The sequence below is a fragment of the Mytilus galloprovincialis genome, chromosome 6 (assembly GCF_965363235.1).
Source record: "Mytilus galloprovincialis chromosome 6, xbMytGall1.hap1.1, whole genome shotgun sequence".
Lineage (NCBI taxonomy): Eukaryota > Metazoa > Mollusca > Bivalvia > Mytilida > Mytilidae > Mytilus > Mytilus galloprovincialis.
In genome coordinates, this window is record NC_134843.1 from 100,974,719 (window position 1) to 100,990,784 (window position 16,066).

A 16,066-nucleotide genomic window follows, 5' to 3' on the forward strand; every position below is an offset into this window, starting at 1 on the left:
GAATAGTCTTTATCAAAGTGTTTTAGTTGAGCACGGGTTATAATTCTTTGCACAAATAGAACTGTCAACGATGAACGTTTCTTTTTTATCATTTTTTTCCAATCTTTCCCTCCTTACTTAAAATCTAGGTTGTTAAAATTTGATTTGTTCAGGATTTGTGACTAGCTAGCCAATGCTGTATTTGTCTCAGTCTGTGTGATTTTCTACACTTTGTTTAATTATTTCGTTTATCTAAGGTTCGGGTTCTGTTTGTGTAACCACAGATGAATTTCATATGGCTTAACGCTTTATTTGTAGAAAAAATGGTTTCTAAAACTTTTGTTCAGTAATTATTCTTCCTTATATCCTTCCGGATATTTTATAGTGATCCATGGAGGACAACTGGGTGTTTTACAACACTTCCCTGGAGCAGGTTCTTTCAGTGTACATTGTGAAGGCAATTGCCATTTATAGCACCTACAGAAGAAACAACTTGTTAATAACTTATCTCAAACGTATTCTTGTAACGTCAACCAACTAGGTTATCTTTATTTTTTACTATTACAGTTTGTATAATATACCAATATTCAATGCTGTGTCAAAACTTAAGTATTAAAAAGAATTAGTACCTATTCTGTATTTCTTAATATCCAACATTCTACTTCAAATGAAAAGTACGATATACGCACAAATACAAACCCTGACATATGTAAATATGATATATGATAAAGTCAAATCCCTTAAGACATGATTGATATGGAGATTATAACATTAAGTGAAACATCGGAACAAAGTATGTGATTTTTGTGATATACTATATCATAATAAAGTAATATAATACAAACAAACATCTTTAGCCAACCGCATTCTGTATGTGCTTGTCATAATTAAGGAGGACAAAAAAAACTTTTAGCTTAGATTCTGCAAAAGATATGCCTGAAATAACTATTGACTATATTTTGTTGATACCATAAACGACAACATTATTTTATTTCTACCTGTGTGACTTTTACATGATTATCAACTAATATACGCCAATCGCGTGATTCTACGTCAGATTTAAAGTTAACCTAACAATGTGTCCGTCAGGGAAAGGATTCTGTTCTTAAAATCGCTTAATCCTTCATGAGTGGATTTAACATGGATTATAAAATCGTATTATAACTTTGTAATAAATGAGGTTGATAAATTTGATATATGCCTTTGTAAGCTTCCTTGTTACATATTTGTTAGTTTTTATAGTAAGTAAGATTATAACGCAATGTTGACTGATGTGCATATAATGATGTTCATTATCACTGAACTAGTATATATTTGTTTAGGGGCCAGCTGAAGGACGCCTCCGTGTGCGGGAATTTCTCGCTACATTGAAGACCTGTTGGTGACTTTCTGCTGTTGTTTTTTTTCTATGATCGGGTTGTTGTCTCTTTGACACATTCCCCATTTCCATTTTCATTGAAGTATAGATTTTGCGTACTGACGTTGTTTATCATCTCAATAACGTGTTATAGTATTATTTTATTTGTATTTATTAATATTACTGTAACTGTAAAGTCTGTTTTTTGAGATATCCATTTGACGTGACTCTGTGCTTATGTATCCCGTCATACTTTGAACGACACAATTATTTCATTTATTAATATTACTTTTACTGTTCAGTCTGTTTTTTGTGATATACATTTGACGTGACTCTGTATTTATGTATCCCGTCATACTTTGAACCACACAATTATTTGATTTATTATCATTACTTTTACTGTTAAGTCTGTTTTTTGTGATATCTATTTTACGTGACTCTGCATTTATGTATCCCATCATACTTTGAACGACAAAATTATTTTATGTCTACCTGTGCGAATTTCAAACGCGGTACTTCAAACACCTTCCATCCTTGATATATGCCTTTTTGTGCTTCGTCGTTACATTTGTTGTTTTTATAGTGATTAAGATGATAACACAATGTTGACTGCTGTACCCCTATTTTTGACATGTTTACCTATTGTGTCTGCTTGTTTTGTTCTCGCATCGTTGACAGTGTAATGGAATTTGATGCGACTGTCATACAAGTGCGAGGTTTAGCTAGCTATAAAACCAGGTTCAATCCATCATTTTCTACATGACAAAATGCCTGTACCAAGGCAGGAATATGACAGTTGTTATCCATTCGTTTGATATGTTTGAACTTATGGATTTTGCGATTTGATTGGGGACTTTCTTTTTTGAATTTTCCTCGGAGTTCAGTATTTTTGTGATTTTACTTTTTAAAAACAAAACTTTACGACAAAAGAGATGATTTCAGCTTCCCAATTGTTAACCTTCCATTTCTTTGTAGCAACATTCAAGCAGTGCCTGCAGACGGAGTAAATATTCAAGGCTTTTAAATATAAGACGTGTCCTGAACCAATCCAATGAACCATGCAGATGCTCAATTGATCCGTATTGGTACATATGAATGTTTGATTGATTGAATCTCGTCATAGAATAGCATTAAATGAGTATAATCACATGTCTAGTCTATAATCATATGATACACCTGGTGTTTCGGTTTAGGCTTTAGGCCAAGGCATTCCCCATCAGGTACCCCTAACCCGTATTTTTAAAGTCTAGTTTTAATGATTGTATACATTAGATACTGAATAATATTACTGGGGCACTCTTTGACACCTGGCGTATTCCTAGATTTTCAAAGTATGGTTAATAGTATTAGCTTTGGTTTTTTTTCAATGAATTATCTGAGTTTTGATGATGTAAGCATGTCCTTCAAACTATTTTGCTTCTTGTAGGCTATAATGGGTGGTCTCTGAAAAAGCTGTTTAGTAGTTTCGTCTTTTTCAATAATGTGCCAGTGCTTTCGTATGGTTTTGCCTAGTTGTTTAACCATGGAATTGTATTTAGTTTTGAAGCATAGGGGAATATTTTCCCGTGATTTGTTTCTATATTTTAATGTGCTAGCTCTGCTTCTATCGAGTGCTTTAAATATCAAAGGATCTATTTCTTGTTTTTGTATCCTCTTTTTAAAAGTTTACTTTTGAAGAGCGAAATTTGAGAGTCTAAATCCTCTTTATTATTTGAGGATCTGATAAAGCGAATTGTTTCACCAATTATAAAACCATTAAATACAGATGATGGATGAGCCGATGATCTGTCCAAGTATTGCAAATTATCAGTTGGTTTTCGATATAGTTTCAAGTCCATGATATTTTGTTCAAGGAATCTTTTTCCCTTGAAAACTGAAATATCTAAAAGCTGTATGCTAGTTTTTGATATTGCATATGTAAATTTTATAAGAGGATGTATGCTATTGGCGATTTCGAATAGTTCAAGGAGATTTGTTTCCGAGCCTTCAAATAAGATAAATTTATCATCCCTATAAATTGATAAGTGTGCGATTGCATATCGGTTATTATTTCAAACGTTCGTAGATCCGCTAGACTAGGAGACATTGGTGCCCCTTGAAGTACACCAATTGTTTGTCGATATATTTTGCTGTTAAATTCAAATTCATTATTTTCTAGTGATATTTTCAAAAGTTCTAGAAAATCATTTTTTGGCGGTAATGGAATTTCGTAGTGGCAGGATTCAATTTTTGGCCAAGCTTTATTAACTGCTTCTATTAATTCAGTGTGATAAAGGTTAGTGTACATGCTACTTATGTCAAAAGTAGCAAGTAAAGATTCATCTGGAACTTTAATTTTTTTCTATTTTGTTGATAAAACCAAGTAATATTATTCAGTATCTATTGTATACAATCATTAAAACTAGACTTTAATAATACGGGTAAGGGGTACCTGATGAGGAATGCCTTGGCCTAAAGCCTAAACCGAAACACCAGGTGTATCAAATGATAATAGACTAGACATGTGATTATAATCATTTAATGCTATTCTATGACGAGATTCAATCAATCAAACATTCATATGTACCAATACGGATCAACTAAGCCTCTGCATGGCTCATTGGATTGGTTCAGAAAACGTCTTATATTTAAAACTTGTATTTCATATCATGATTTCCTTGATAGAGGATTGCTGGTCACAGTGAGGCTATGACACCAAGAGTTCCAAATTGTGAAGTTAAAATCGTAATCGAAAATTTTATGGACGCTATCACGAGTTGGGTCCTATCAGCAATATGGGATGCGTGGTTGCATGGGTGTTTTATTATAACAAAAAGAGCCACCCAATGTGAGCTCAACAAAGGCACGTAGCTAAGAGAATCACCCAATGTGAACTCAAAAATGGCAAGTCGTTTTAATAGAAATGCTAAAAAGCAAAAATTCCGATTCTACAATAAAAAAGAACGGAATAAATACAATATGCAGCAAAGAACTGCACATGCAAAAAAGCATGTAATTAATCTATCAAAACGCAGATTATCAAATCAGGACTATATCCTGTTGGCGAAAGGCTTAAAATTTATACCAACGCCATCAAGCAAAAATGCAAAAATGTCTATATTAAAAGACTACAATGAATTTGCTAGAAAATTACGATGTCGGTATATGTTCAGTCAAGAAAAAACTGACCTTCATCCATTTCTTAGCAATACAGGATATAAACCTGCCTCTACGTGCCATACGTTGGAAAATTATATAGATTTAACCAAGCTTGAATTGTCTTTTCTACCAATAGAAAGAAATGTAAAAAACAATCTTACTAAGGGCGAAAGAATAGCGCTACGCAATTTGAAAAATGATGAAACAATAGTAATAAAAAAGGCAGATAAAAATTCAAATTGTGTTATTTTAGACAGGCTAGACTACATAACAGAAGTCACAAGACAACTAAATACTCAACATTACTGCCAATTAGATTCATTTAACATGGCAGAACTGAAAATCCAGGTCATTGAGTATATTAAATCATTATACGACCAAGGCATAATCGACAAAATATCATTTAAATTTTTAACAAATGGTCAAAAATGAAGAGATGCACGATTAGGGAGAATTTATATTCTCTATATTTCTATCATGGCAGATATAGAGACGCTGGATTCATAATATATGATGGAACATCAGATGAAATTATAGATTTTTTTCGTCTAGCAAATGATTATAACCCCTTATTAAAGTTCACCTATGAAATCAAAAACGATAAAATGTCGTTCTTGGATGTTTATGTAATTAAGGTCAACGATTTACAACATATGGCATCCTTGACCTTGAAATACATTTTAAAGAAACAAATTCTTATCTGTTTCTGCACAGAAATAGCTGTCACTCACAGCATGTATTCAGAGGATTTATTAAAGGTGAAGTAATACGGCAAATTAGAAATACAAGTGACCATAACAAATTAATAAACAATCTAACTAATTTCAAAGTGAAATTATTAGATAGGGGTTATGATAACACTGAAATAGATGATAGTATTACTGATGCTTTATCAATTGACCGTACTGATTTATTACAACAAAACAAATCTAAAGAGAAGCAAAGTATTCCGTTAGTTTTAATTACTAAATATAATCCATATATACGTAAAATAAAGAAACGTATAATGAAACACTGGCATTTATTACAGTTCGACGAAGACTGTGTACAAATATTCAATACAGCACCAATAGTTGCGTATAGCAAACATAAAAGTATTGGAGATATGCTTAGTAGATCAAAGTTAAAGAATGTAACATAAAATTGACAGTTGGACCTCTGATGATGGCAGATCTGTCATAATAACTAGAATTGAAGAAGAATTAAAATATAAATATATCAATATAAACATGAATAATTTTCATATTTGATTATATTCAAATAATGCATCCTAAAATGACCATCCCAAGCTTAACTGCCGAAACACGAAATTAATTATTTGTGTCGGGTCCTATCTGCAATATGGGATGCGTGGTTGCATGGGTGTTTTATTATAACAAAATAGTTATCAAAAGTACCAGGATTATAATTTTATACGCCAGACGCGCGTTTCGTCTACATAAGACTCATCAGTGACGCTCAGATCAAAATAGTTAAAAAGCCAAACAAATTCAAAGTTGAAGAGCATTGAGGACCCAAAATTCCAAAAAGTTGTGCCAAATACGGCTAAGGTAATCTACTCCTGGGGTAAGAAAATCCTTAGTTTTTCGAAAAATTCAAAGTTTTGTAAACAGAAAATTTATAAAAATGACCATATAATTGATATTCATGTCAACACCGAAGTGCTGACTACTGGGCTGGTGATACCCTCGGGGACGAAACGTCCACCAGCAGTGGCATCGACCCAATGGTGTAAATAGTTATCAAAAGTACCAGGATTATAATTTTATACGCCAGACGCGCGTTTCGTCTACATAAGACTCATCAGTGACGCTCAGATCAAAATAGTTAAAAAGCCAAACAAATTCAAAGTTGAAGAGCATTGAGGACCCAAAATTCCAAAAAGTTGTGCCAAATACGGCTAAGGTAATCTACTCCTGGGGTAAGAAAATCCTTAGTTTTTCGAAAAATTCAAAGTTTTGTAAACAGAAAATTTATAAAAATGACCATATAATTGATATTCATGTCAACACCGTAGTGCTGACTACTGGGCTGGTGATACCCTCGGGGACGAAACGTCCACCAGCAGTGGCATCGACCCAGTGGTGTAAATAGTTATCAAAAGTACCAGGATTATAATTTTATACGCCAGACGCGTGTTTCGTCTACATAAGACTCATCAGTGACGCTCAGATCAAAATAGTTAAAAAGCCAAACAAATTCAAAGTTGAAGAGCATTGAGGACCCAAAATTCCAAAAAGTTGTGCCAAATACGGCTAAGGTAATCTACTCCTGGGGTAAGAAAATCCTTAGTTTTTCGAAAAATTCAAAGTTTTGTAAACAGAAAATTTATAAAAATGACCATATAATTGATATTCATGTCAACACCGAAGTGCTGACTACTGGGCTGGTGATACCCTCGGGGACGAAACGTCCACCAGCAGTGGCATCGACCCAGTGGTGTAAATAGTTATCAAAAGTACCAGGATTATAATTTTATACGCCAGACGCGCGTTTCGTCTACATAAGACTCATCAGTGACGCTCAGATCAAAATAGTTAAAAAGCCAAACAAATTCAAAGTTGAAGAGCATTGAGGACCCAAAATTCCAAAAAGTTGTGCCAAATACGGCTAAGGTAATCTACTCCTGGGGTTAGAAAATCCTTAGTTTTTCGAAAAATTCAAAGTTTTGTAAACAGAAAATTTATAAAAATGACCATATAATTGATATTCATGTCAACACCGAAGTGCTGACTACTGGGCTGGTGATACCCTCGGGGACGAAACGTCCACCAGCAGTGGCATCGACCCAGTGGTGTAAATAGTTATCAAAAGTACCAGGATTATAATTTTATACGCCAGACGCGCGTTTCGTCTACATAAGACTCATCAGTGACGCTCAGATCAAAATAGTTAAAAAGCCAAACAAATTCAAAGTTGAAGAGCATTGAGGACCCAAAATTCCAAAAAGTTGTGCCAAATACGGCTAAGGTAATCTACTCCTGGGGTAAGAAAATCCTTAGTTTTTCGAAAAATTCAAAGTTTTGTAAACAGAAAATTTATAAAAATGACCATATAATTGATATTCATGTCAACACCGAAGTGCTGACTACTGGGCTGGTGATACCCTCGGGGACGAAACGTCCACCAGCAGTGGCATCGACCCAGTGGTGTAAATAGTTATCAAAAGTACCAGGATTATAATTTTATACGCCAGACGCGCGTTTCGTCTACATAAGACTCATCAGTGACGCTCAGATCAAAATAGTTAAAAAGCCAAACAAATTCAAAGTAGAAGAGCATTGAGGACCCAAAATTCCAAAAAGTTGTGCCAAATACGGCTAAGGTAATCTACTCCTGGGGTAAGAAAATCCTTAGTTTTTCGAAAAATTCAAAGTTTTGTATGGAATAACAGTTTCACAGATGATATCGGGTATGTTCCATAACTACGATAACCTTCCCTTTTCACGAATGTGACCTACAGAATTAGACTATTTACCGTGTTTGTAATAACATAAGCAACATGACGGGTGCCACATGTGGAACATGATCTGCTTATCCGTCCGTAGCACCTGAGATCACCCGCAGTTTTTGGAGGGGTTCGTGTTGCTTAGTCTTTAGTTTTCTATGTTTTGTCGTCTGTTCTATTATTTGTCTGTTTGCCTTTTTATTTTAGCAATGGCGTTGTCAGTTTATTTTCAATCTATGAGTTGGACTGTCCCTCTGATATCTTTCGTCCCTCATTTACACTTTCCAATCACATTAAAATATAATATAGCTTATATAACTTACAATTCTTTACATCTATAGAATCCTAGATTTGCTTGAAGACATTCACATTTGTATTTACAATCATCAATCCATGTGTCATTCTGTCTATAATATTCTTCCTTGTAAAAACAGGTATTAACAGCTAAACAGAAGGAAAAAAAACATGTTTATAATGTTATAAACCTGGAGAAGTAGAAATATAACCTTTACCATTTCATGACAGAACATAACCACATCAAGGTTGTGAATTTGGTTTCTTATTTGTTTTTCTTTATATCATATTCAAACATCTGAGTATAATATATATTATGACTTACAATTCTTTACATCTATAGAATCCTAGATTTGCTTGAAGACATTCACATTTGTATTTACAATCATAAATCCATGTGTCATCCTGTCCATAATATTGTCCCTTGTAATTATAGGTATATAAACAGAAGGACAGACCATGTTTATACTGGTATATACCTGAAGCAGTAGTAAATAACCTTTCTTCATTCACGACGTAACTACATCAGGATGGCCAAGTTGGTTTCTTATTTCTTTTCTTTATGTCGTATTCGTTACCTTTTCATTATCTATTCCTTATTCGTTACTAATTCGTTATTTATTTCTTATTCGTTCCTTATTCGCTTTTTATTATGCTTATCCTTTATATACAGGTTTTAAGCAAATTTATTGATATTTTATCGTGTGTTTTTCTATGTTGTGATGTTATGCTATTGTTTCAGAAAAAGAGAGAAGGATTGGATCCGTTTTAACGTTTAATCCCGCTGCAAATGTTTGCTCCTGTCCTAAGTCAGGAATCTGATGTACAGTAGTTGTCGTTTTGTTTATGTAATTTATAGTACATGTTTCTCGTTACTCGTTTTTTTTTACAGATTAGACCGTTGGTTTTCCCGTTTGAATGGTTTTACATTAGTAATTTTGGGGCCCTTTATAGCTTGTTGTTCGGTGTGAGCCAAGGCTCCTTGTTGAAGGCCGTACATTGACCTATAATGATTTTTTTTTTTTAAATTGTTATTTGGATGGAGAGTTGTCTCATTGGCACTCACACCACATCTTCCTATATCTATTTAAGACCTGTTTTATTCTGAGGTACGATATTGTTTTATTTTTATTTTCTGGTGTTAATTATTGGTTCGTCATGGTGACATTACCCTGTAATCGATTATGTACCCATTATAGCGATCGACTGATTCCCTGTTACTTATTTGCTACTTCTTCGTTCTTTATTCGCTTTTTATACGTTGCATCTTTTAAATATTTTATAATTATCTTATTTTCATGCCTCCGGTGTAAGATATGGGTTCGTAGATGGAAATAAACAATAAGTGCGTATGTACCCGTTTCTGCGCTCGATTGATACCTGTTACTCGTTCGTTCATTTTTCACTTTTAATACGTTTCATCTCTTTAATACTTTCTTTTCTTTTATTTCCTTGTCTCTGGTATTCGCTGTTTGATTGTAGAACGAATATAACCATATGAACGCGTATGCACCCATTTCAACCCTCGACTAATACTTTATTGCCTATTCGTTCCTCATTCGTTCCTCAGTCGTTTGTTGACGTTTGTTATGCGTTGCAACATTTTTTTCTTGTCTTTGGCGTTAACTAACGGTTCTTAATGATGGAATAACCTGAATTACAATTATGTATCCATTTCAGGAACGACTGATACCCCTTTTTTATTCGTTCCTTATTTGTTTGTTATACGTTTGTTGTAAATTGCAACTTTCTTTCATTTTCATGTCTCTGGTTTAAGTCTTATGTTCTAAGAGGTAAAATAACACTATAAGCGTATGTAACCGATTAAGCGTTCGACTAATATCCTGTTGCTTATTCGTTGATTATTCGTTTGTTATACGTTTGTTTTACGTTGAACCTTTTTGAAAAAAATTGAACTTTTATTTTCTTGTCTCTGGTAGTAGCTATATGGGTCCGTAACGTGAAATTACCCAATAAGGGCGTATGTATCTGTATCTGAGTTCGACAGACACATTGTTACTTATTTTAACCTTATTTGTATGTTATACGTTGCTCCTTTTGAAACATTTCGTTTTCTTTCGTGGTATATAAGGGTAAGTAAGCATGAAATATACCTATTAGCGCGTTTGTACCCATTTCAGTGCTAGAAAAGTACCCTGTTTAGTATTCGTAGTTTTTTCGTTCTGCAATAATTTTTAAAACGTTTCACCCTTTTAAATGCTTACGTTTCTTTTATTTCCCTGACTCTTGTGTTAAACCCATGTATTTATAAGTAAAAATAACTTATTAGTATTAGAATCTGTTTCAACGTTTCAGACTGTTACTTTTTCTCTACTTATTCTTTCCTTATAATTTTGTTATATATTACTACTTGTATGTACCAGTGTAGGCACTCGACTGATACCTATTCGTTACGTTACTTATTCGTTTTAATTCGCTTCTTAAAAGTTTCACCTTTTATTGCTTTCTTTTAATATCCTTTCTGTTTTTTTTTATTATTACCTGTAGTTTGATAGACGTGCCATAACTCTATTAGGACGTACATACTCATCGCAGCGTCGACTGATACCCTGATACTTATTAGCAACTTTTTTTTTTTTTATTCGCTTTTGAACACTTTTAATGCTTTCTTTCCTTTCTTCTGTGTTAGCTCTGGGTTCCTAGACGTAAAATATATCTATTAGCGAGCATGTATTCATTTCAGCAATCGACTTATACCCTGTTATTTGTTTTGCTATTTATTCTTTCCTTTTTCGCTTTTGTGTCCTAATTTACTGTCTCTGGTACCGGTGTTAGTCGTGGGTTTCACGATTGAATCTAACCCTATTAGCGCCTATGTACCCGTTTCAGCTTTCGTCTGATACCCTGATCCTTATTCTTTTATACGTTGCACCTTTTTAAATGATTTCTTTTCGGTTGAAATATGCTCATTATAGCACATCGACGTGTTTCCCAGATTGATACCCGGTAACTTATTCCCAACTTCTTCGCTCCTTATTCCCTTTTTAAACGTTGCACTCTTTAAAGACTTTTTTACAATTTCTTTTCTTTTTCGTTGTTGTTGTTACCTCTGTGTGTGTAGACGTGAAATATTCCTATTAGCACACATGTACCCGTATCCGCGATCGACTGATACGCTGTTACTTTTTCGCTTCTTGTTCGTTCCGTATTCGCTTTTTAAACGTTGCACCTTTAAAATTTGTTTTTTTAATTTCTTTTCTTTGTCGTTGTTGTTATTATATGGATGTGTAGACAGGATAAAGGCCTATTAGCGCACATATACCCGTATCCGCAATCAACTGATACCCTGTTACTTATTCGCTACTTGATGATGATGGAAGTGTTTAACGACCTTGACTCGTTTTACAGCCCTCGCACGGTCGGCTCGGTGCCCGAAGGCGTTTGGTGAGCGTTTAAATAATGTGTGCAGTCGGTCAGGAACAGGTGAAAGACGTTATTTTGGTAGGCCACCATCTTGGTTTTGTGAGTTGTTTTGGCTTGGTTTGTTGACTATTTAGATGTTTTATCTTCACAACGGCTGCTTTCATGGCCAATTTGGTCAGCTTGGTAGCCCACTAACCACAATGATGGAGTACTGGTCGATGAGTCTCGGACGTAGTAGTAACGATGACAGAAAGCGTCATTAGGACCAAAGTAGTGAGACAGTGGAATGAAGGTCCATTATCCAATACCTAGCTATAGGATACAGCCCTCGAACGTCAGTCGGCATAACACGCCCCAACCGTAAGGGGTTTTGGAGTGTATGCTGGCGCGGGTATTTACGCGGTTTGACTTCTGTACAGCGTGGGATTGGTTTATGTCACCAAAAATAGTATGTCGTTGATCCAGCTATAGTAAATCCTCATCGTAGATAACGGGCAAAGAAGAGCCGACCCAGTACGTCCGTTCAGCTGTAAGGACAAATACGTGACTGGATTGGTCGCTACTTGTTCGTCCTTTATTCGCCTTTTTAGGTGGTATGGGTATCTTTCGCCATCTTGGATTGTAAAAAAAACAAAGAACCTTGGGTCCAGATTTTCTATCAAGTTTGACGCAAGAATAAAGAAATTTAACATGTTTAATGTGAATTTTCATTTTAAAGAACCAACTTATAAGAATATAAATTATAAATAGTAATATAGTGTAAATTATTTTTGGTTGTTTTTAAATGTTTTTAAATTGGCATTTAAAGAGGAGGTTACTCTAAAACAGTGCATTTTCTGAAGGAATCTACATGGAATTTTTATGTATTTTTTGTATTTTAGCCGAATTAAACGTACGTTGACCCTATCTTTTCTTTTGATATTCTTAAAGAATTGTCTGAAGACTATCTTTTTGGTAATTTAATTTACAATTCTATCATTTACTTTAGTTTTAAATCACAAAATGGTGTTTCTTACTGTATAATCTATACAAAATGTGTTCTTTTGTCACAACCTGTAGCTTGAGAAAATGCGCGTTGATCTATCATTTTTATTATATTTTTGAACATATATCGATAGATACTACGTTTGGCAAAGTATGAACAAATTCTATCATTTTTATTTTAGACTCCTATACCACCTTAAATGTTGCACCTTGTAAAGACTTTTGTTAAATTTCCTTTCTTGTCATTGTTGTTGATTTTACAATGTAGCTATGGGTGTGTAGACGTAAAATAGGTCTATTAGTCTATTCGCGGACATGTACTCGTTTCCATGATCCACTGATAAACTGTGACAGATTCGCTTCTTGTTCGTTCCTTATTCGCTTTTTTTAGAAATTCTGTTCTCTTTTGTTGTTGTTGTTGTTGTTGTTGTTGTTAACTATGAGTTTGAAGACGTGAAATAGACCTATAAGCGCGAACGTACATGTTGTTGTTCTAGACTGATACCCTGATACTTATTCGGTCCTTTAATGCAACTTTTTAATTATTTCTTTTCATTATTTTTTTCTTTGGTGTAATCTTCGGACCGTAAAAGGTTAACTTACCATTTTTGCGCATATGTACACGTTAATGTAATTGACTGATACCCTGTTACTTATTCGCTGCCTATTATTTCCGTATTCGCTTTTTAAACGTTGCAACTCTTAATACTTGTATTTGTATTTCTTTTTTTCTTTTTTGTTGTTGGAAGAAATGGGTTTATAGACGTGTATAAAACCCATTTAGCGCGTATGTTCCCGTTTCATCGCTAGAATGATACCCTGATTCTTATTTGTTCGTTATTTGTTCCTTATTATGTCACCCGATCGACAATGTCGGGTGACATATTGCTTTTCCTCTGTTTCTTTGCTATTATTATTATTCTGCCAACTATTTTGTCCGCCACAGTTTTTGGAGACAATGGAACCAATCTTAATGATAGTTAACTATAATGAGGAACACAAAATTTCGGGTTGCAGTAGGGTCTAAGACCATAAAAAATGGCTGCCGTTTCCATGGAAACGGAACAATTGTGAAAAATTCCAGTTTTTGGTTTTTGTGAATAATTTAGAGATGCTTAATTTCAGAATCATTATATTTTAATACAATGAAGGTGCCACCCATATACTGGTTTTGGATGATTTTGGCAATCATTCGAACTACTATGTTGCCATGGAAACTACACCAAAAATTTCAAAAATATGAAAATGCTCCAATTTTTTTGAAACTTTAGCATAACGATGAACAACTTTGGTAGATGTGGTTTTTGGCGTTGGAATTTCCAAAATTTCTGCCGTTTCCATGGAAACAATGCGAAAAGGTCAAAATGCGCCAAAAACTTCCGGGTTTGGTGAATAACTTTGGTATGCTTGAACTTAAAATCATCAAATTTTTATGCAATATAGTTGTCCACTATATACGAGTTTTGAATGATTTTGACAATCATCGGAACTACTGATGAAACTTGATATGATTGTTGACTGTCAAGTCAACATATGACTTTTGAAGTTGGAATTTCCAAAATGGTCACGGTTGCTATGAAAACTGCAAAAATGTCAAAATTCTCAAAATGGTTTTAATTTAATGAAATTTGATATTATTGGTAACTAACAAGTAAAGATGAGACTTTTGACTTTGAAATTTTCAAAATGTCTGCCGTTGCCATGGAAACGGTATAAATGTGAAATACTTTAAAATGCTCTGAATATACTGAAAATTTACAAAAAGATGAATAGCTATGCATATTTGTGCATTTACTGTTAAACAAGTTTGAAATGGCTGCCGCTTACATTTTGTAGTGGCAATAGGGGGAAGGGTGACATCCGCTATTGTTTGCAATGGCAATTCTAGTTCGTATTTACATTTTGTATTTTTAATTTTTTATTATATTTTCTTGTTTTTCATTTTTCTGTCTGTTATGAACTATTGTACACTCGCTACTTATTCGTTCCTTATTTGCTTTATATACTTTGCACTTTTTTAATGTTTTATGGTACTTTTCATATATTATCTCTGGTGTTAGCTCAGGGTTTGTCGATGTGACACAGCCTTATTAGCACTTACATATTCGTAACAGAGCTCGACTGATACCCTGTTCTTTATCGCTACTTATTTGTTCCTGATTTGTATTTCATTCGTTGCTCCTTTTTAATGGTTACGTCTTTTTACGTTATAAATGTGTGATGGTAGTCTCATGTAATTGGAGTTGAAAAAAACAGTTAAAGCACTCGACAGAAGTTCTGTTACTTTTTCATTCTTTACAGTTTTTTTTTAAACTTTGTCCTTTTTTGAAATTGTCTTTATTTGTTTTTTTCTCTGGTGTAAGTTTTAGGTTCTTGTAGATGAAAATATTCAGTTAGATTGTATCTATTCGTTTTACGCGCTCGACTGATTTCTTATTCGCTTTTTATAAATTGTTTTTTTGATCTTCATGTTTCATGTGTTGGATCTTAGTTTGTTATTCTTATTCGTTCCTTATTCATATCATACACATTACCGGTTTTCTTTTAATTTTTTTTTTGGCATTTCATGTCTCTAGTGTTAGTCCCGTATTCGTGTTATTGAAATAACATAGTCAGGGCATATGTACTAGGAGCAGTTTTTACGCTCCAGATTTACTCTGTTGTTGATTTGCATTTGATACGTTGCCTCTTTTAAATGATTTTCGTTTCTTAGTTTTCTTGTTTCTGGTGTTCGTTGTTGATTCGTTGGGGTATAATAAACCTGGTGGCACATATTTCCATGTCTTCGAGTTTGACTATACTCTGCTACTTATTTGTTACCTTTTTGTTCTTAATTTGCTCTTCACAAGGTGACTCTTTTAAAAGTATATGATATGACATGCCAAAAATCATCTTAAATGAATAAAGACGACCTGCTTTTGTACAAATAACTTACATTGCTATAAAGTAAATGTTCAAGACCACGCCAGAGTGATTTAGACTATGATCTTGATTGTTCAAGCTACATATGGGTGCGGTCCTAACCTTGACAAAAGGTAACTTAGAGTTAACTTGTTGACTGCTTTCTAAGTTAACTTGAGAATTTTTAAGCAGTCAAGCAAGTTAACTTCGTCGTTGGTGGACCAGACCTACGGTCTGCTTTTTTAGGACTGCTGCAGACCTATCAACAGGTCTGCTCCATACCAGACCTGTAGACAAGTCTGCTTTCGACCAGTCCTGGGGACAGGTATGCCCTAGACCAGACCTGTGGACAAGTCTGCTTTTGACCAGTCCTGAGGACATGTCTGCCTCAGACCAGACCTGTGGACAGGTCTGCTTCTGACCAGACCTGAGGACAGGTATGCTTATGACAGTATATCGTTACAAGAGTTTGCATATCAGACTTGAACTTTAATTAGAATACGTAAACAACATTCGCATTGTTTTTCCACAGATATCATTTATTATTTACTCGCTAGACTTTACAAGATATTATACAAATT

General features: G+C 34.2%; 1 protein-coding gene across 1 annotated transcript in view; it reads right to left on the minus strand.

Annotated features, from left to right (window-relative positions):
• Positions 1-268: 268 nt before the first annotated feature.
• LOC143080961 (uncharacterized) overlaps positions 269-16,066 on the minus strand; it is a 61,180-nt gene continuing 45,382 nt past the window's right edge. Inside the window, exons 19-20 of the mRNA XM_076257163.1 lie at positions 8,246-8,366; positions 269-456 (exon numbers count right to left, since the gene is read on the minus strand). Coding sequence (XP_076113278.1) covers positions 330-456; positions 8,246-8,366 — 248 coding nt within the window. The 3' untranslated portion in view covers positions 269-329. The remainder of the gene's footprint in view (positions 457-8,245; positions 8,367-16,066) is intronic.